Genomic DNA, 22542 nt, shown 5'->3' on the forward strand with positions numbered 1-22542 from the left:
AGAGCTTTAATACCTTGGAAGCATAGTTTCCATTAAAGGCGGAACCCGAACAAGACGTCGTCTGCCGCATCGGCAAAGCAAAAGCTACGACTGTTTCACACAAATGTCGAATCTGTGCTTCTTTATGGGTGCAGCACTTTGAAGGTTACTTCAGCCATAACAAGAAAGATTCAAATCTTCGTAATTAAATGTTTTCGTAACATCCTAAGAATTTTCTTGCCAAACCGCATTTCAAATGAGGTCCTTCATAGAAGGACAGGTCAGGAACCTAAAGAATCTATAATACGAAGACGTAAGTGACAATGGATTGGACATACGCTTCGAAAAGGTAGCGACTACATTGCACGCCAAGCAATGCAGTGGAATCCGCTCACTCAAGAAGGAAGAAGAGCTGGACGACCGAGAAGCACATGGCACAGGACAGTCGAGGCGGAATCAGTGTCACTAGGCAAGAGTTGGAGGGAGTTGAAACACGTCTCCGGAAACCGTATACACGATTGCGCGTAGGCGTAGTAGAGGTCTGAGTAAATAAGTAAGTAACATTGACCGTTTTCCTCTATACAAAAGAATCACGATTCGATCCAGGATATCTTGAGTCAACGTCACGATGCGTTTAAACTTTAATATCAATTTTTATTACTCCTGGTAACCACGCCGTTAAAAAGAAGTAGTTAGGTGCGTTTTGTTTTTCATCGGATGACATGTTTAGACTGATCTAGTTCGAACATAGTTGGTCTTAAATTGCAAACACAACTTCTTTTAGTAATAGGGAAACCGAGGATTGTGTCCAGCTAAGTACAAAACATGTCCTAAGCTGCTCTGACACCTCCCACAGACAAACTCTAAATGTAAAGTTCGCCAACCGTGGTACGTCGAATGTGTTAGCTCGCTAATGAAAACATCTCACTTCCAACATTCGATTTGCAAACCGTTCATATTTTTATAAAAAGCCAGACCTACACTTTATAAATTCTAACTAAAGTGTTTTAAATAATTTACTTTAAGGTCAAAAGTACAAAAAAAAGTTTAAAAAATCACTTGTAGTATTACATTTCTTAGCAACCAAACAAAATATTAATAACAATAGTTTGTGTGTGATACAAAATTTTTAGTCAATATCCTTCACCATTCAGTTTTGTGTTGTTGTTGTAAAATAAGTTAACAATTGAATTTTTCCTAAAGTAACTAAAAGTTAAAATATTTTAATATTTTAATATTTTTCATATAATAAAATAAATCTGTTTTTGTTTGCGACATTTTTCGTGAAAACCCAAATTTTATCAATTTCAATTGTATTTTTTTAATATTTTTTTTTTCCTTTAAACAAATTCCGATTATATATTCTAAAAACATTACCTTACGTTAACAACAACAAATTGCATAAAATAAAGTAATTTATAGTAGGTTTTTGAAGTCAGTACCTTAATATATATTTGGGAAATATTCGAAACCAACATTAATTTTTACCAATTTGGCGTAGTATTTTTTTACATTCTTATTTTATAAAAAGAACTTTCAAAAAAGTAACCAAATGTTAAGAACAATATTTTTTTTCATGAGATATGTACAATTACATATTTTGATTATCAAGGCAATGGGCAAGTTCAGGCAACATAATGGACCTCATTTGCAGTCAACTTCATTCTTTGAACGTACATTTTGACCAAGGCAACTAGTTAGTTTTTCAAGTGTCATGCATTTTAAATTCAGAACTTTATTTCGCAAGCATCTACTTTAAGTTCATAGTAAAAAAAGTACCAAACAAATTATTGTCTACAAAACACTCCTCAAGCAAGATACAAGTCCATCACGATTTGTATTTTGTATTATTATAATATTAGTTATTTCTTTTCCAAATTCGCAAGAACCCTTTTACAAAAAGCAATAAATGAAGTTGTTTAGAAAAGAACTAAATCATAGATTAATTAAGTTAAGCTTTCAGTTGAATGAAAAAATATGATCAACTGTCATTTTGACATAAGTAGACTTGACTTGATAGTTGGCTAGATTTTTCTTGACTAACTGTCCAGTCAACTTTCCATTAAAGTTGCCTTAATTTGAAGGTAATTTTTGGCAGCTGGCCAATCAGATACTAGAAACTTGCCTTACTTGCAAGTCCCTTATGTCGTCTGAACTTGCCCAATATCTTCAATTTTTGCCAATAGGTATATTGGAGTCCAAAATTTGTGTTTAGGTTTTTAGTTTGTGTAAACAACCGTTTTTTCGAATTTGCTCAAAATTTTACTAGATGTCAAAAACATTATTGTTCGTTGCAAAAAATTATTCTGGAGGTAATTGTAGGTAAGTACGACAATCAAGCCAGAGGTATTGGGTTATACCCTTTTGCGAAAAATTGACAAATCCTCCAAAAACAATAGATGCCAGAAGCAAGAAAATGAGAAAGTTTTCCAACTAAATTTGACCTTTTTTCATAGGAAATTAAAACAGAATCTAAAAGGAAGAAATTTGAGGATTTTTGTTGACGAATTGGTTTGGTCTCAATTCTGTTTTTACTGCCACTATCAGTCTGCTTCCTCGTGTAGTACCCGTGGCATGATGGTTAGTGTGATAATCCTGTCTATGTCACCTAAAGTTTTTTTCACGGGTCTTGCGAGGAATTGACAAACTAAGAGTAATTATTGTCATGAAAAGTGCAAATTAGACGTTCGAATTCGGCTTAAAAACGGTAGGTCCCCACCATCCCTGACAACATTACTCGCCACACAGGAATGGTTGAGAGTTGTAAGTCACTAGGCCCTAGTTCTCAAAGGACTGTTGCACCACCCAATTTGCTCTTTCTCTCAGGAAAGTGCTCGAGGTGCTTGATATCTCTTAGCAGATAGCATATAAGCTCTATAATCGGTGTCATAACTGAACACTGTCTAAAAGGAAAGCTTGCCACTCGGCTAAGCGTATTCTCAAATGACCAATGCAGAATGTGTTTATATGAGGAAGAAGAAAAAACAGTTCTTCACCTCCTCTGTACATGCCCTGCTCTAGGTGAAAAACGCAAGAATTACCTAGGGAAAATCTTCTATACCGACATCTATGATATTTACATTAATCAGTTGCTCACATTCCGTAAGGGACTCAAACTAGTTTCATTTGGCTTAGAAGAAAGCCTCAAAATTCATGTGGTATCACAATGGGCCTAATTACCTAATTTTCTACTACTCCATCAGGGACAGGCACTTGAACCTAATTTTACCTAACCTTAGGAAAGATCTTATAAAAATAAACGAAAACTAAAGGATTACTCAAGTTTGTTTTAAATTTTGTGAAAACCTTTAAGATTATTATCAAGATTTTAGTTGTTTTTGACAACTAACTTAAGTAACTTACAAATCTTTACTTGTACAACTTAACTGAAAAAGCTTTGTGGCTTAAATGATCCTTCATTGGTTGACGAATTGGTGTAGAGCAATTGGAATAGTGCTAGATTTCCTATTCACACTATGTTGTTGGTCCAGTCCTCAGCTAAGAGTAGAAGTTTTTAAAATAAAGCACTAAAATAAAAATTTCATTATAAAACAATACAAAATAAATAATTAATAAAATTAAGCACGATAAGTTTTGAAATCAACCGAATTCCTACAAAAATTTAAAAAAATCTACAAGGGGGTATCTCCCCTGCAACCACTCGCCCGGATGCTAGAATAGCAAGATCTCTAAAAAGTGCGCAGTGGCTGTCAAAATTGCATTTTCTCTTAAGCGGCCCATAGACACCACACTTCAGTTTATACTTGCGTCGGTGTGCAGGAATGTTTTCTGTGTGTGGGCTGGAGCAGACACCAATTTTTAGTGTCAGGCACAGAACGAGGTGTCAGTACACCGGTGTGTATGCAAGTGTGTTTTCTATGGGCCGCTTAAGAGAAAATGCAATTTTGACAGCCACTGCGCACTTTTAAGAGATTTTGCTATTCTAGTTTTAAATGAATTTGAATGCATTAAAGGACTATTCATACGAGAGCGACAAACGACCAATGAATACATGAATATTCGTCCATTATGACATTTCTTTCAGTAAGCTAGATTTTGTTCGTCATTAAAGTAGTATTCACATGAGCGCGACCAACGAACGACGAATGAATTACAAAATGTTTGAAGACATATTTCCACACAAATTCTTAACAAAACGATAGCAATATAGTTTCTATTTGATTTATGATACAAACTTTTACTTTTCAATATAATATATTAATAAATTTAAGAAAACTATGCACATTCGCAACGAATAAAATAATCGCGCGTACTTAACCTAAAAAATCATTCTTATTTTGGTTTCGGTGGTGAATGGTGTTCGGCTGTGGCTTCATTCGCGACGAATTAAAAACTCTCATGTGAAAGAAACGTCAAAATCGACGAATATTCGTTCATTCGTTGGTCGTTGGTCGTGCTCATGTGAATTAAAGATTAAAGATTGACAACAAATACCAGAATATAATTTGTAGATCGCATGTGGAACTTATTCGTTACAATCAGATTGCAATTCGCAACGAACAATCCGTTTTCTTAAATTTCTCTTATTTTGGCCATTTTAGCTTAACATTAACTTAAGGAATATTTCTACCTTTTTGTTTTTAATTTATACAAAATTTAGGTTTATTAACTGTTTAAAATCACATTTAATTATCTGTCGTTGGTGGCTCAATATTTAAAGAGCCTTGCACGTGAGAGTAAACAACAAACGTGATTTTACACATTTCAAAAAGTCAATTTATGTTAGGATAATAAAATTTGCATTTTGTTCTCTAAAACAGCATTCACATGAGCGCGACCAACGAACGACGAACGAATTACAAAATGTGAGTTTATATACTTTTAAGACATATTTCCACACCGATTCTTAACAAAACGATAGCAATATAGTTTTCATTTGATTTTTGATGCAAACATTTACTTTTCAATATCATATATTAATAAATTTAAGAAAACAAATTTATTCGTCGCGAACAAAATTTTAGTTGATACGAACTGCCAAACTATATTCGCGTTCCACATTATCCACATTCGCAACGAATAAAATAATCGCGCTTACTTAACCTAAAAAAGTCATTATTGTGGTGAATGGTGTTCGGCTGTGGCTCCTTGAAAAAATATGGATAAAAAGGTAAAGAAAATTTGATTGATAATAAAATTCAAATGAGTATCATTCAATTTTACGATTTGTATTATATGGATGCACATGAAATCTTTTTTGTTTATTAACAAGTACACCAATAACTTTTTTTTTAAACAAATATAGCTTCGACCGCATTTTGTTAATCGTTTGTTTTCAAAACAAAACACAATAATGATAAACAAACGAACAAAAAACAATTGTCAAAGTCAAACTTCATTCGTGAGGAATTAAAAACTCTCATGTGAAAGAAATGTCAAAATCGACGAATATTCGTTTATTCGTTGGTCGTGCTCATGTGAATCATAAAGGAAATATATTATTATGTATTATATAATATATTTCCTTTATGATGTGAATAGTGCTTAGCCCCTAAATTCGAAGTCGAAGTCCAAATGCTACCAACTCTTAAGGCAAATATTTTTAGATTTATCAACACTTAAATCTATTTTGCTTTATCATTTTTATGCTTTTCAAATATGTTGATTTTGTTATCTATTTAACATGACTTCTGAAGTCGAAGTCTACTAACATCACTTTTTAAGTCGAAGTCTCCTATAACAACTTTTAAAAACAATTGAATTTTGGCAGCACTCAAAATATATTACAATAGCGTAACGTAACGTAAGGTAACGTTGCATTTTCAAGTAAAGTAACCTCTTACGTTACACTACACAATCATATTTCACCGGATTTCGTTTGTTTTGGTTGTTTTTTTCCCCGGTTAGCTTAGCAGAGTCGAAAGCAAGTCGTCTATCGAGATTCTTTTCAAAAAACAATAACAATAATAATTCCAATAAATAAAATATAATATAAATAGCGATCAAATCGTACTTCCGTATCCGTAATCATAAATTGATTTTATAATCCCGCTTCGAATCAATTTTTAAAACTACCTGGAACTTCCATTGCTGTCGTAGAAAAAATCAATACAATATTATCGTAGTGGTTAGCACAGAACAACAGACAAACAAATCACATAGAAAACTTGTTGAAACGCCCATCAATATAACTTGAGTTCCTCATTTATTTTTACTAAATAAAACCATATATATTTTCTTATCAAATGTTTCCCTACCGGCTAAAACCCTCAAACAATAATGTTAACAGAAAATTTGTCAGCATCAAGTGATAAAAAAGACTGCTCTCGCGATAATAGTGATAAGTTTGAATCAAATCAGCCAAGTCCTATTTCATTCACCGATACTATTGTGAGCCCTAAAACTCCAGTTCTATACTCAACAAATCGTGGATTGTTTCTTCGAAAGGCCAATAGAAGTTTTTCACCTGCCACTTCCGTTTCTGTGGCCGTTGCCGCTTCCGCCACCGCTGCCAGCAGTACCAGTAACAGCAGGAGTAGTGCGTACGAATTGAGTTTCTGTGATCTGGAGCGATGGGTATGAACAAAAAAAAGGAGGAGGAGAAAAAATTACTTTTTGATAGCCTTTCAACACGAACATATTGCCTAATTTTGTGTGTTTTTTTTTTTCTTTTTCAGAGTACAAACCGAGCGAATAGCATTTGCTTGAACGACACAATCAATTCTCAAACTTATTCATTAAACAATCCAAATAGGCCATCGGTGAGATTTTCAACGGTGGAGCGTAACATTAGTGAAAACTACGACCAAGAAAGTGCTTTCAATTAAATAGGAATAGGAAACCCACACTATACTCTATTAAGATTTATAAAAAAAAAATACCTAAGGGTTTTCATGATTCTTCGGAGGATTACTAAATATGTAAGTACCAATTCCTAGCTACAGTATAGATGAAACAGTTGGAAATTGATTCTAAATTAACTTTTGAGAGTTTTAACGTTTATTTATTTGAAAAGAAGATAAATAATTTTATCTCGCAGAGAAAAATCCACCAAAAATCCAAATCTAGGAATAAATTTTAGTTTTTTAGAAAATTTAAAACAAACTATTTTCTAGTGAAGTAGTTTTTTCTCTATTCAGAAAAAGCTGCTTTCGTAAATTCGGTGTGCTAACTTTTTTTTTCTAGGAGTTTATGACGTTGGTATTATAAATAATTCAGATTTCAATCTCGAGGTCTGAATGCAACATGGGATAAAACCGCAAAAAATTATAGTTTTTCTCAGTCATTGCCGATTCTTTACATTCTACAATTTAAAGTTAACTGAATTTTCTTTATTTCGAGCTCAATCGAGTCTATGTGAATATCTGGTTATTACTTTCCATCGTCTGTTGTCTTGAGATCTTGAAATCTGACCTCCATTTTAAATATTTTACACGTTGATTTGTGTCTGTTATATTAGTTTTTCTTTAAATTTCTTTGTTTCTTATTACTTGAACTGTTCTCATATTGAGAAATCGTCATTCCATTTTTACTGTTCTAAGTTTGTCCTTTGAATTTTATGTGAGTCCCATTGATTTCAACCCGTATGCCATTAAAGGAAATATTGTGGTGTCTATGATGTATTTTTGTGTGTCTTTTCCAACCTTTGAGTCTGAAATCTGTTATACGTTCTAAAATGTCTTCCAACTATTCTTACTCATTTAATTAAGGTGACACACTAGTGGGAACTAGGGTCTCACCTAACAAACTTCTCCATCTAGATCGGTCCCTAGCTAGATGTCTCCAGTTTTGCGCTCCAAATTGGGTGAGGTCACTTTCCACCTGTGCGCGCCACCTGATCCGCTGTCTTCCTCTTCTGTGGGTGTGGATTCAAAGACTTCCCGAGCCGGATCAATGGTTTCCATGCGCTCTACGTGACCCAACCATCTTAGTCGTTGGACTTTTACCTTACTGGCTTAAGTCTATTTTGCTGTACAGCCCGTACAGCTCGTCCTTCCATCTTTTTCTCCACTCATCTTCTATGAATACGGGACGGTAGACAAAGTCCTTAACTACCTCAAAGTTACGTCCTCAAAGTGAAGTCCTTTCCTGATGAAAGCATGTACTTTGTAGCCCCATAAGGTGTTCAACTAAGTAGTTCAATTTAACAGGAAATGTAGACGCCACCATTGATTTCATCATGGGAATTCTTCCGCTGCCGTCTGGATGAATGAAGAGGTGCCTTAGAAGTCTTCTGGTGAAAACAATGTTATTTGCATATTTCAGGTTGCTCAGTCTCTCACCCCATATGTTTATTCCAAATCTATTGGTCCAGTTAAGCTTGCGGAAAATGTCCTCGGGTACAGATGAAAAGGGAGGCGGAGAAATATCTTGTTTGAACGAAAGTCGGATTGATGTTTGGGTTTCTCTGTGCTTATACACTATATACATATATACTTTTTTGTTCGAAACTTTCCAAGGCCTTGTTGAAGTCAATAAAATATAAGAGGTAAAGATATTTAATATATTCTATATACTTTGCTATGAGTTGATTCATGGTCTAGAGGTGGACTGTATTTAAAAAACCTTCTCGAAATCCAGCTTGCTCTCTTGACTATTTTTCATTCAGTGTGTCTTAAGCTTCTTTATATAATACAATAGAACAAGGTTTACAAACTGTCAATATTAAGGTTTGGTCTGTTGTTGTTTATAAAGATTGATTTTTTAGCTATTTTTTTTGGCAACACTGGTTAAAACAGCTGACGCACGTTTTGTGTTTTTTTTTTACTGTCAAACATCTTCAGTTTGGTCTATAATTTAACCATGAATCGTCTTTCAAACGAAAAACGCTTGCAAATTACTTACTAGTAATAACTTACAAGTAATAACTTTCGCCAGCATACTCGATCTCTAGCTTGCTGTCTGCAGTTTCGAATACCAAGGCCTGCCTATGCTTCTTGTTCCCTCAGGCTTGGCGATGAATACCTTACGGGCTGGAACTTCGCCGTTTATTCGCTCGACATACCCTAGCCATCTTTAGCAATGAATACGAAGATTTTTGATTTTTGACTAGTGGCAAGTCGCTGTACAGCTCGTATAACTCATAAATATATCTTCTTCGCCAGATGTTACTTAGCCTGTCGATAAAAACCGGACCGGATCGTACGCAGAACCTTTCTCTCGAAGATACGAAGACATCCTTCATCCGCCTAGGAGAGTGTCATTGCTTCTGCACGACTGGGATGATTAAGGTTATGTACAGTGTCTCTTTGGTATTTCGCGATAGGGCCTTATTTCTCAACTGCTTGCTTCGTTTTGTCCTCCTTAATGTCAAAACCTACTTTCTTCACCTCAGACTCGATTGGTTCTCTCCATAATGTCGATGGAATCTGCATATCCATTATTTTGTGTGGATTTTTCAAAGATGGTGCAATTTGTATTGGCGTTGGTGTTGCGCACTACTCTTTCAAGAACAAAATTGAAGCAGCATGCTTGTCATCGTCCTCTGGTGGTTTCAAAGGTTTCGGTTGAGTCTCTTCCAATTTTGACACAGCAACGAGCTTGCAAATTATTAAATTTTATTATCAAAATACGTGTCCTGGTCTTTGTGAGTGCATTAAAAAGCTTTTTTGGTATTGAGCTAAGTAAGACTGTTTCTCATAATTCAAATAAGTCTACTTCTGTGTCGTCGCTTCCTGCAGTTTTTTTTTCATTTCCCAAGCCGGGTTTTCTTCGCTTCTCAAGTTTCCTTTTTGTTGATCAATATTTTTGTGTTCTGTGAAATTTTGTTAATACTTTTGTTCTCGATTATGCTATTTGCTGAGCTTTTGATGATTTTCTCTAGGATATCATGAGTTTGTTAGATGTTTTCTGCAGTTCTCTTATATATATATATTTTCTCTTATTTTATTTTCAAGCTATTCTGTTGTTATTTCTTTTGATGTGAAGTATTTTTGTTGATTTATATTCAGTGTACAATGGTTGATTCTTATTGTACTCTTACCATTCTATGGTTGCTCCTGAATAAAATTTCATTTGTCAATAAAAGATTTATTTCATTTTTGTTGTGTTTCCGTATAGTAGTAACTTATATTTGGTGTTTTTTCTTAAAATACGAATTTGCGAAGGTCAAGTTTAGCTAGTTTTACTCCTCTTCTCTTTTCTTTGTCGATATAAGAGTAGTCCAATAATATGTTCTTTCATCATGTTTTCACATACATACTTGCGTTAAAGTCATTACCACGGTTTTTCTTGAATGGTACACTTTTTCAAGGTTGTTATAGAATGTGTCAATTTCTTTGGCGGTGCCTTTATTTGTCGGAGCATAAACTTGTATAATGGTCAATTTTCTGTTTCTGATTTGAAGAGTAATATTACAAATCATTTAATCGAAGAAACATACGTCAGGTATGTGCTTTTTCTTACAAAACTGACTCCATATAGCCCTTTCGTTTCTCCTGTAGTGCAAAGTATAATAGCGTCTTCTCCAACTATTTGTGGTCCATATATTTTTGCCTTTAATGATCCCATAATTTTCTATTCAATGTTTTATGACATTTTGAAGCGAAATTGTATACAGTTTATACAAAAATAACATGTATACGCCTTAGTGTGTCATTAATTGTGCCTCACTTAATGTATTTTAAAAACACAACTTTCATAGGGCGTCGGTGGTGTAATGGTTAGCATAGTTGCCTTCCAAGCAGTTGATCCGGGTTCGATTCCCGGCCGACGCACACTTTTTTATTTTTTAGATGACTATTAAACTTCTTAAATTTAAAGTCAATCCTGAAATTTTCTTAGGTGTTGTGTCCCTAGAAGCAGAATGTAATGACATTGAAGAAGGTTCTTAAAACTTCTATTTGATCGTCGAAATTGCCGAGCTTTAGTCGCTGATTATATTAGATGATAGTAGAGATCTTTTTCCAGACTAAACCACCTTCCGAACTATGCAGCTTGTGACAGATAGAATTTTTGTTGATAAAATAAGTCTTGCTCATCTGAAAGAAAATGTGGTTAAATCTGATATCGGAATCTTCTCCGATAGTCATGCTCCTACTATATTTCTTGGCTATGCCTCCACAAACAATGCATAGCAGTCTTATGCCTGTCCTGTTGTAGCTCAAAGCTCAAAAACTTAGTCTGTTTATTTTTATTTATTTATTTCTGATTGCTTAAGAAACTATAAGATATCAAATCTTATAAGAAAGTAGTAAGGTAATTTTACAAAACTGATAAGATTTTAAAACTTTTTTGAAACTTTTTGCATTTTAATTATCTTTTATATTTCGAGGTATTGAGTTCCAAAGACGGGCGAAATTGATACAAAATTACGTGCAGGTGTTAAGAATGAACAGCGGGGTACAATTAAATGTAAAGATTTATGCGAGGATGCAGTTTTTATTTCTCCAAAACAATATTTAAGTTGATGTGAGAGATATCCTATCGTATCTGCGTAACCCATAATCAAACTTTCGAATTAAAAGTGATAATGAGTGTTCGTTTGCTTATATAATTACAGTTACATAAGTTTTTACAGGTGTGACAGTCTAAGTTACCCTTAAGGTGCGAACTACCATATGCCTTGAATACGAGTCCATTAATATGGATATGGTTTATGGTTGAGCGACGCTCTATCTCAAAACAATCGATAAAAAATAATCAAGGACAAGATATTTCTTGAATCAGACCAATTAATTTATCACTCTGTCGAAGTCTTCATTGACACGAATAGCTTCATGTTCAATTCAGCTAAGAGGGCTACTAAAGTATAGCTGGGCATCATACATATGGGAGACAAAAATTGGAAATTTAAGATAAAAGTTCCTTACCTGTCAACTACTTGTTCTGAATGCCTTCTATTAGTCATGTAAGACAAAATTAACTAAGTGGCAACAGATGTAAAGTTGAAATTTCCCATATGCTACATAATTTTAGATTGTTGACTGTTTCAAAATCCTTTGAGAAGTCAATAAAAACTAAAAACTATACCTAGTCTTTATCCAATTCTTGCCTTAGGTCATCAGTGACTTTTAAAATTGCAGTAATACAAATGTTTTCCTTACGAAAACCAGATTGCATTTGAGTAAGCGTTGAGTTGGAGTGAGATACACATTGATTTGCTTTCAAACACCTTAGATTGGAAAAACAATACTTACATGGGTCTGAATTCGATTTTTGGAAGTGTTATGAATTTGTTTGCCCTTTTAGTCATAAGAATGGTATTAAAAGCATATTATCTAAATCATCGGTGTTTAACTTTATAGAAAGCAAACTTTCGACATCATCCGTATTGGCTATTGCAGAAAAACCAAAACAAGGGCATTCACGAAAGTGATCTTGAGTAAATAAAAAGAAACTTCCTAATCTGTGTGATTAAAATCGTTCTGTAGGGACAGAAACAAATGTTTTATTAAGGATGTTATTATCGCTATCCTCAGCTTGCACGATTCTAGATTTGCCAACGCTTATGTTGTTTAGGTTTTTTGTGGCTTAATATTGATTGCAACATAAGTAAAGTTGGAAATTGATTTTAAAATACTGTTGTATTGCATATGTCATCGGTACCAAACCGCATTTCTTTCTGTGGTAACTCAACAGATTGTGGGTCTCTTATATTTCTTACAAACAATTTTTTTCGTCAAGCTAAATATTCATTTGCAATCTGATGTTATCAAATATGTGCCATAATTTCCTGGTCTTGGCACGGGTTTCCATACTTTTTCATCTTTTATTGGTTTTACTAATGATCTGATTCACAGAATGGATTGCTTATAATGGATTCCACATAGGATAAATTGAGTATTGTAAATTTCCTCATCAGCTCATCAGCTCTTTCGTTCCCAGGCACATATAATATTATGCTGTAAGGTTTGAACCGTAAATGCTTGGCAACAGTGATTACATGCTTCGATTTGATTTTTGTGGCAGAAATGTCTTGGCTAAAAAGACAATGCTTTAATCAGACCCGACTCCAACATCCGCTTTCGAGTCGTCAGTAATATCGTCGACTCATTTGTGTGTAGTTTATTGTTACATATTCGGGTCTATCAGAAAAGATTGTTGTGAGGTTTTCAGACGACATAAGAGGCCTGGGAAATTTGTAGTATCTCATTGCCGGGCTGCCGAAAAATTGCCATCCAGTTAAGGAAACTTTGGGTAGGTTCAGACGATATAAGGACTTGAATGTTAGGGAAGTTTCTAGTATCTGATTGGCCAGCTGCCAAAAAATTACCTTCCAATCAAGGCAAATTTAATGGAAAGTTGACTGGAAGTCAAGAAAAATCTCCCTAACTATCAAAAGAAGTCTACTTCTGTCAAAATTAATCCTGTTTTTTCATTGAACTAAAATCTGAACTTTATTACCCTATGATTTATTTGTTTTCTGCCCAATTCGATTTAACGTTTGTAAAAGAAATAACAATACAAAATGCAAGTCGTGAAGGACTTATAGCTTGCCTGAGGATTGTTTTGTAGACAATGTTTTTGATAACTTGTGTACGATGAACTCAAGGTGAAGTAAAGTTCCAAGTTTAAAATGTATGTCACTTGATAAACTAACTAGCTGCCTTGGTCAAAATGTACATTCAAAGAATGAAGTTGACTGCGAATGAAGTCCCTTATGTTGTCTGAAAATCCCCTTTATTAAAATTTTGACTTGAAAGTTGTCACTCATGTCAAAATGTCAGCTGATCATTTTTGATGGTTGTAGATTTTCATTTAACTAAAAGCTGAACTTTATAACTTTGTGAATTATTGACTTAGTGCAAAATTCTATTAAAAGTTGTGTGTAAAAAGGACTTTTTCGTTACATTACAAAACACAAGTTATGATAGACTTGTTCGCAGTTTGAAATAAATTAAATTTGTAATAATAAATGTAAGCCTTGGTCTTATTTTGCATTCAAAGAATGCACCTAAACCTGCCCAATGTCTTACAACTGCTGGTAAAAAATACCAAGTCTGTTTCAAGCAGATCCTAAAAGGGTGTGGTTCAATTGGTCGTTTACAATGGTTCGGAATTTCCCTGTGGTCATCTACAAAGGCGACTACTTTGACGTCACTATATTCGTTCGTTACAAATATAACTTGATTGCTGAGTTTATCAGCTTCTGACCTCACGCCACAAAGTAGGAACATATCCCCATTTTTAGTTAAGGTGTGGGATGATGGAATCAGCATTTTTTTTAAGCAGTGATTATTTTAGGAGATTTGAACGGTCAAAAGAAGCTTAAGGCTTATTTAATCATGTTTAACGATATAATACAATTTGGGACTTTGTATTTAAAATAAGTTGATAGCTCCGCTTATTTATTATCATCTTTTCGCAACCCGGGATATGGAATTTTAGCATTACTTTTAAGTTTTTGTTGTAATTCGGTCCACTGACCACTGAATGTTTTTAGTGAACTAACTGATATGGCAATGTTTAAGATTTTCTAAGGCCCGCGTACTTATTGATGCATTCTATTTCATCCCAGAACTACTCCAACAGCTACATTTGAATTTTGTTGAGACTTTATGCTAGCAAGCTTGTCAGTCCACCCAGGTGGTTTTTAAATCGTATTTGAGGGCAACGTTACACGAAAGTTTTTTGTAACATTTCAGTAAGTAAGCTCGTTTCGTATTTCCGTATTGAACCTTTGCCAATTAGTAAACCTGATATATGTAAAAGATTTGCTAAGTTTTGTATTCCAAATTAAGACTTCAATTAGCTCGGTATAAAACTCAGGGGCTGATTACAGTAGTTTCGAGAACCTCCTTTCGATTTTCATGACAGTAAAAGACTCATCCCTAGTAATAGTGCATGCACACTTAAAGTGATGTGGGTTGGCGTCTCCAAAACCACATCTAGTCTGCTGCTCGTTTATTCACTCTGTCATTCGACGTGTATGTACACATCGTGTCACATAGATAGGAACAAAATTTGTTCGTTTTTTATTTGACTTAATTTTGCAACTCTTAGGTTTTTTGTTTTGGAAAAAAATAAAATGTGAAATACGTGAGGTATGTATTAAGTTCGTATTGGAAAAAATACTTTGGTTTAAGTTTATGAATACAAGTTTTATGGCGATTTTTCCGAAGAAGGTCAAGTACCCGTTTTTGTGTCACATAAATAGGGACAAGATCTAAATTTACATGTAAGACCCTTTCAAGTAAAGAAAATAACAAATCTTAGGGTTTAGGTAAATACAAGTTTTATTGCATGGATTTAAATAAGTTTTAGTAATGTGAATTACTTTAAGTACCCTGTGGTGTATGGTAGATAGATAACTGAGCGAAATTTAGGCCCAGTACCGTTTTATGGCATTAATAATATTTTCTGTTTTTTGGTATTGTCGTCCCCTATTGTAGACTTTTCTTGAAAGTAATTCCCACATGTTTTCCAAGATGTTCAAGTCAGGAGAATATGAAGGCCATGGTAATATGTTTGCCCCTGAATCCATGCTTTTGTTGTCCGTTCGGTATGAATTGGTGCATTATCTTGTTGAAAATAATCATCGTTGTCCACCAAATAATTAAAAAAACTGCGGAAAAGCTTGTTCCACAATCGATTTGTAACTGATTGTCGGCATTTTAGTCCTTTGAAAATCCAGCTCCACGGTCTGGAAATAGGCTCCCCATGCCATAACACTACCTCCTTTGCTGTACCTTTTTTCAAGATAGAATTCTTCCTTTCTTAAATCATGAAAATAACAGTAATAAATCTATCAGGCCCGTCCAAATTACACTTTGCCAAGCTCGATTCCACCTGAAGTGATTTGTTGCAAAATCAAGGCGTTGGCTCATGCGTGCGGCATTCAATGGTGTTTTTTTCTTAATTTGTTAGTTTCGTTTATGGTTTGTCCTCCTGTATCACCCTAGCAAAAGTTGATCAACTAGCGTTTACCCCAGCTTCTGCACTGATTTTAATAATGGAAAGCCTTGAATTTGAAGCATCTTTTACTATTGCCCACCTTTCCTGAAATGATGTGGCTTTCTTGACTCTTCTTTTGTTGTTTTTTCCATAACTCTATGGATCCTTGAGGTAGTTGTATACAACATTTGACTTCTTAATTTGCTAATGGTTGGTTTTGTCGAGATGTCGGTAAGCTCGAATTTGGTCTAATTCATACTTGGTTAGAGCCTTATTCCTACACATACTTCTTGATTCTATCAAATTAATACACGTACTTAGCTCCCAAACAATCAGAGAATCCTTTTATCTGGATTTGCTAATAGGTAAATTCAGATCTTGTCCATATTCATGTGTCACAAAAAAACAGGTACTTTTTATGACCTTCTTCGGAAAAACCGTCACTAAACTTGTTTTTATCAACTTCATCCAATGTTTTTGCTATATAAACTTAATACATACCTCATTCATTCCACACTTGGGTGTTCCAAAAAACCTAAGGATTTAAAAAATAACGTCAAATGAAAAACGAAAAATGATTGTCCCTATCCATGTGATACGAAGTTTATATTGGTCTATTATGAGCATTGACCTTAAAAGAAAATCTCTTCATCCATATGGTGTAACAAAGGTGACACAATTGGCCTAATGTATCTTTTTTTGTCAACTTTAATCTAAGGTGGTTGCTTAGTAGGGTTCTACCTTTTACTCGGCATGGTGAGAAAAAATCTTACTGAGAATTGTGTGCCTTGAGTCTTGCAGCTGTATAACGTTGGTTTGGTATAGGGATATATAAAGAGACTTCTTGAAAGGAAGTCATGGCTGGAACAAGGCTATTTCGCCCAGTACTATAAGACCTTCGATTTGTTACTTGTGCAACAGCAAATATATTTCTAAAAATGAAGTTGTATGTTTTGAAAATAAAAAGTGTTCGCCCGAGCAGGGACTTGAACCCTGGACCGTTGGATTAAAAGTCCAACGCTCTACCGACTGAGCTACCCGGGCACTTGGGGTTGGTTGCCAAAATTTGCATTGTTCAACATAATTGGCTGTAAAAAAAAATCACAGAAAAATCTGGAATAATGTTCCCCTGAGCCGAATTTTAGGCGTACCGTTAAAAACAGGGATTATTCTTTTTAGGCGCACTGCACGAATGTGAGATGTTTTGCACAGATTCAATATTTCCCACTCATGACAATGTACAGGCATTCAAAACCAATATGCATCGGTAACTCCTTCCTTATTTTGTCTTCATTACTAAATCATTTTAAGGGTAGTCATAACCCCTTGAGTTGACGCACAGAATAAAAAAAATAAACGGGAATATTCGATCGACTGTGTTTTTTTTTTGTCTAAAGCTGATAAACATGTGTTTTTTTGTTTTTCAATCATTGAATGATCCTTGTTACATTCCACATGTGTGTGACCCGGAACAAGTAACATGTGGTCGATGGTTAGATTGGGGAACTTAATTTGAGCCATTAAAAACATATCCGCCACATGACTGTTTTTATTTTGTCCCCCGCAAAAGTCTGAATAGAATGTTACCTCAGACATGCAATCAGGTAGCTTCTTCAAGTGAGCATACAGGCAGGAACCTATTTCATTTCCCCTTTTAGCAGCTAGAGCCTCATGCCACATATAATGTGTTCAATCTCCGGTATCATTATTGTGAACAATAAGGTTATACGTTCATAGCTGCCTTTCATAAAATGCTACCGAAGATCCAACGAACGGTGTTGGCATTGCTGAAGATCAAAGCTGAAGCATTTTTTTGCGTGTTGTGTTGTTCTGCAAGCTTATCAGCTTTTTTTTGCATCGTAAGCTGCACTAGCGAAATAACAGTATTCTCCAAATTGATTATTCCGTTAGGTATAAAGAACTTTAGTTGACTTAAGTACTCACAAGAAAATTAAATATTTCAGAGGCATCGCTCAAAGTCTTAAATCAACTTAAGACGTTGACCGAATATGCATTTTTCAGACTTATTGCCTTAATACTAAATTATTACGATGGGAAGCAGTTTTGCTAGACTTAAGTCGTAAGTATCAAACGAAAGAGAAAAAAATAAGTTAAACCCTATCAAAAGCCCAAAATGCAATTTTTTGACTTAAGACGTTTTTACCTTATGCCAAAGAATTTAACCCGAATATATTTTGAAAATAATTTCTACGGATGCTTCTAAGCATTTGTTAGACTTCACCTTAAGTTGCCCTAAATTGTCTACAATGAAAGAATCATTTATATTTATAATATAAGGCTGAAGAGTTTGTTTGTTTGAACTTGCTAATCTTAGGAACTGTTTTTAAAAATTCTTTCAGTCTTAGATAGCCACTTTACCGAAAAAGCCTATATGCTTGATAACATTATGCTAAGACTAATACGAGTGGAGTGCCATCAAGGAATATTTCAAAATCGGTGATTTTTTTCGCTTTTGAGAGCTTCCAATACGTACGCTATGGAAAAGTTTTGCTTAAAAAATATATGACAGAATTGTTTCCCTTTAATAGCTCAACAAAAAAGTCTGCAACAGCATATGTCTATCTTTTAAAGTTGGTTCACTTTACCTTTTGTATGCTAACCAAATTTGTTCTAAAATAATGCATGCGAGTAACGTCTAGTAAGAGCTAATTCTGAAATGTGTCATACATTTTAGATCCTCTTCTAAATATTCTCTTTTCTGGATCTTTTTGCACTAAACCAATTTAACTTTTATCTCAATGACATCGTTCCAATGTATGTATGTATGTGTTCATATATAACTTATATCTTACTCCTGAGTGCAAAACTATTTAAACAAAGAAAGTATAACAAACAAAATACACACCATCAATTCTAAATGTCAAGGGATGCAGTACAGCAACCAAAAGGGTTGTACTATAGAAACATAAGTTTCTAAAGTAGAACACCTGTGGCAAACGTAAATCGTACTCATGTTGATTAAATAATGTCTATGATGCACTTTACCTCCATTAAATTCTTACCAATTTTGTTGATTCACTTTCACTACTGAAACTGAAGCTGAAGCTTACACTTGATGTTTGTTTGTATGTTGAATTTAATTTTAAGGAACTTAATATTTAAGCATCTAAGATATTAGTTCTAGAGAGAAAACAAAATTAATATTACAGATGTGTTTTATAAATCTTGCGTTGCAGGTATAATTGCATTTTTTATAGCTATGGTGTTATTGACTTTAGTTATGATATGAATAATTAAATATAAGCTTAGCGAATTCTAAAGGAGTAAAGTTAGTTCTACACAGTTAATGTAAAACAAAGTTATGATTTTTTGTTCATGTTCTGAACTCGAAAACCATGTTAAGATTTGAATCATTCTTAGGGAAAATTAGGAATAAGGAGATTTAGTTTTAAGAGGCTTACTTCGTTTAATATACACTGCCAATCACTAGGATGAGGCCACATATTTTTCAACCGATTTTCGGTCCGATACCTGTTGGAATTTGTTTAACCCGAGAGTAGGTACATATTTTCTTAAAACAAAGTGATACAATTATAGGGTTAATTAGAAAAGACCGTTGGAATTTCCCTAGATTAATGAATGAGCTACCTAAAAAGGATATAAAAAAGTGAGTCACTAGGATGAGGCCATTGCGAATATTTCGTTGTAGAAGTTCACATCAGCAATTTTTTTCAAAATTTGGGTTACAATATTTAAGAACGTTTTACAAATAACTATTTTTATTAAATTTCAACTACAAATGGGTTCCGGAAAGACGTTGACAGTAGCAGAAAGAGGACAAATCGATGCTTTCAAGGAAATGGGACTCTCAAGCCGAGAAATAGCAAGGAAGCTGAACAGAAGTAAGACAGTTGTAAGCAATTATCTTGCTGATCCTCAAAACTATGGAAAAAACCAAAAAGGACGCACAGACCAAGCAACAACATCCCGAGAAAAGCGTTTAATTTTACGTATTGCTTGAAATTCTACTCAATCAGCTACTAAAATAAGGTCCAAAAGCGGAGTATCAGCCAGTATTTCGACAGTCCGAAGGATATTAAGAAAAGATGGTACTATCCGGAGAAGAAAACTCAAAAAGAAACCTGTTCTAAAGCAAGTACACAAGGAGCTGCGAATGAACTTTGCAACAGAACATGTCTCTTGGAGCAGTCAATGGAAACGCGTCGTCTTTTCGGATGAAAAAAAGTTTAGCCTTGACGGCCCCGATGGTTACAACTTTTATTTCTATGATTTAAGAAAAGAGGAACTAATTTTGGGAAGACATCACAGCCGTATATCAGGTGTTATGGTGTGGGGAGCTATCACCTACTATGGCAAAATCGAATTGGAGTTTCTTTCTCCAACAATGAACGGAAACAGCTACAAATACTTGTTGGAACGCTCATTTACGAAGATGAAAAATATTTTTGGACCTCTGTCTTGGATTTTCCAACAAGACAATGCCCCCATCCACACTTCCAGGGTTGTCAAAAGCTGGATTTTATCAGAAAACGTAGAGCTTTTGCCATGGCCACCCTATTTTCCGGACTTGAACATAATCAAAAACGTATGGGCAGGGTTATCTTGAAAAGTTTATGAAGGCGGTAGACAATTTGAAGACAAGGATTCCTTAATTGAAGCTATCCGTGATGCCTGGGATGAGATTTCACTTGACTATTTAAAAAAACTTTATGATTCCATTCCAAACCGTCTAATAGAGGTCATATCGAAAAATGGGGGGCATTCTCATTATTAATTGAGAAAAACTTAATAAATAAATGTTTGAAAACCAAAAACTGTAAACATTTCTTTCATTTTTTTTGATATTTTATAAGATTTTTCATGTGGCCTCATCCAAGTGACGCACTTTTTCATACTGTTTTTAAGTAGCTCTTTAATTAATGTAGAGAAATTCCAATTGTTTTTTCTATTTAACCCCTTAATTTTATTACTTTTTTTAAAGAAAATATCTACCTACTCAAATGTAGTAAATTTTTATTGGTACGAAATTTCCAGCCGGTATAAAGAACGAAAATCGGTTGAAAAATATGTGGCCTCATCCTAGTGATTGGCAGTGTATATTTTTGCACCGTAACATTGTACAGGGTCCGGCTGAGATGTATTGACGATTTGAAATAAAATGTTACACATTAATTTTTTCACCACTGATATTTTATTTATAAATGCATTCCTTAGATATTGTTATTGAAAAAATTACGGACGAAGAATCACATCAGCTAAGAGTGCTGTGGAACTGCTTGAATGTCTTGGGTTATTGTCTCACTTAGGTCTTCGAGTGTATGTATTTTGTTTAATCACAAGTAAGCACATGTTGAAAAATTTTGTCATCGAGGGGCCACTCTATATCTCTTCGCAATGAAATCAGACTTCCAGGGAATGGTTCTCTTAAAAAACACATTGTTACTCTTGATGTATGACAAGTTGTCCCATCTTTTTTATAATAAGCACATACTCAAGGGGATATTTCTACCCTTATTATGCAGAGGCACGGTGTAAGCACTAGGAAGAGGAGAGAGGGTTTAAAAGGAGATGTCGGTGCACATTGGTTTTGAATTCCTGAACATTGCAATGACTAGGAAAGACAGAGTGTGGTAAGGCATTCCACATTCGCGTAGTACGGCTAAAGAACGAATATCTGTATTTGACAGTACGGCCGAAGTATAATGATGAGCATTCCTAGAAGCGCCAGTATTACGGTTGAACTGTTTCAGGGGAAGAATGCAGCTGGCTATTTCACTAGAGCATGAACCGTTAAAATAACGGTAAAAAAAGGTGAGACAAGAAACCTTACGACGATTTTTAAGTAAATAAACGTATGATGATATTATCATCTATCATTTTAAATGCTCTTCGTTCAATACTATCCAAGAAGCTTAAGTAAGTTGCAGGAGCACCAGCCCAGAGATGGGAGTTATACTCAAGCTTTGGTATATAAGTCTTGTAGATAATAGCCAGATCAGAAGGTGTGAAACATTTCTTGCATCACCTAAGGAAACCCAAACACCTTGCGGCATTTTTGACGACATCGCGTATATTTTCGTTCCACAGGAGGTGGTCGGTGACACACATACCGAGAATATCGAGATGGCAAGGGGGTATATCTCGCTTTAACGATACAAGGCAGCATTGGGCTTTCGAAGCATTAAATTTCACGCGGGTTTTTAATCCCAATTGTACAATGCTGTTTAAGTCGAAATTTAATGAGCTTATCATATTTTGTCGTTACAGTTCCACATCCGAAGAAGAGGGATGTGAGTCTGAAAACGAATATGAAAAGCTAAGAGTACTATAGTCAGCGAAAGAATGTATTGGATTAGAAGTTGCAGACAGTAGATCATTAATAAAAATGAGAAAGAATCTTGGAGAAAGAACAGATCCCTGGGGCACACCAGAATTTTTTGTATATACTTAAGACTTGAATCCATCCAACACTACTTGTATTGAATAATGATCTGTGTTGATAGTGACAGTCCTACTATTTTCACGAAAAAAGGACAAACGAATAATAAAAATCATCCGTCAAGATTTTCAACATTGTTTCTACAAACTTCATCCTTCTGCCGTAGTTGTTTTGCTGCTATTCCTGTACAACCATCATCCTTGTATGGATGAAAATGCAAATCAAAGTGCAAAATTCGCCGAACTGCTTGACGCATACCCTTTCAATATTTTATGAAGTTTTACCGTTCAATCACCTCCTCGCGCAGGCTTTTCAACCACTTCCTACTTGTATTAAACTTTTGTAAC

At 34.6% G+C, this 22542-nt stretch overlaps 1 protein-coding gene and 2 non-coding genes across 3 annotated transcripts in view; 2 read left to right on the forward strand and 1 right to left on the reverse strand.

Moving 5' to 3' along the window:
- Positions 1-5822: 5822 nt before the first annotated feature.
- Positions 5823-22542, forward strand: part of LOC129954038 (hexosaminidase D) — a 115610-nt gene continuing 98890 nt past the window's right edge. The window contains exons 1-2 of the mRNA XM_056067668.1: positions 5823-6516; positions 6618-6860. Coding sequence (XP_055923643.1) covers positions 6834-6860 — 27 coding nt within the window. The 5' untranslated portion in view covers positions 5823-6516; positions 6618-6833. The remainder of the gene's footprint in view (positions 6517-6617; positions 6861-22542) is intronic.
- Positions 10584-10655, forward strand: Trnag-ucc (transfer RNA glycine (anticodon UCC)). The gene has a single exon. It is a non-coding gene; the product is annotated as a tRNA-Gly (tRNA).
- On the reverse strand, positions 16746-16818 carry Trnak-uuu (transfer RNA lysine (anticodon UUU)). The gene has a single exon. It is a non-coding gene; the product is annotated as a tRNA-Lys (tRNA).

The sequence above is a fragment of the Eupeodes corollae genome, chromosome 1 (genome assembly GCF_945859685.1).
Source record: "Eupeodes corollae chromosome 1, idEupCoro1.1, whole genome shotgun sequence".
Lineage (NCBI taxonomy): Eukaryota > Metazoa > Arthropoda > Insecta > Diptera > Syrphidae > Eupeodes > Eupeodes corollae.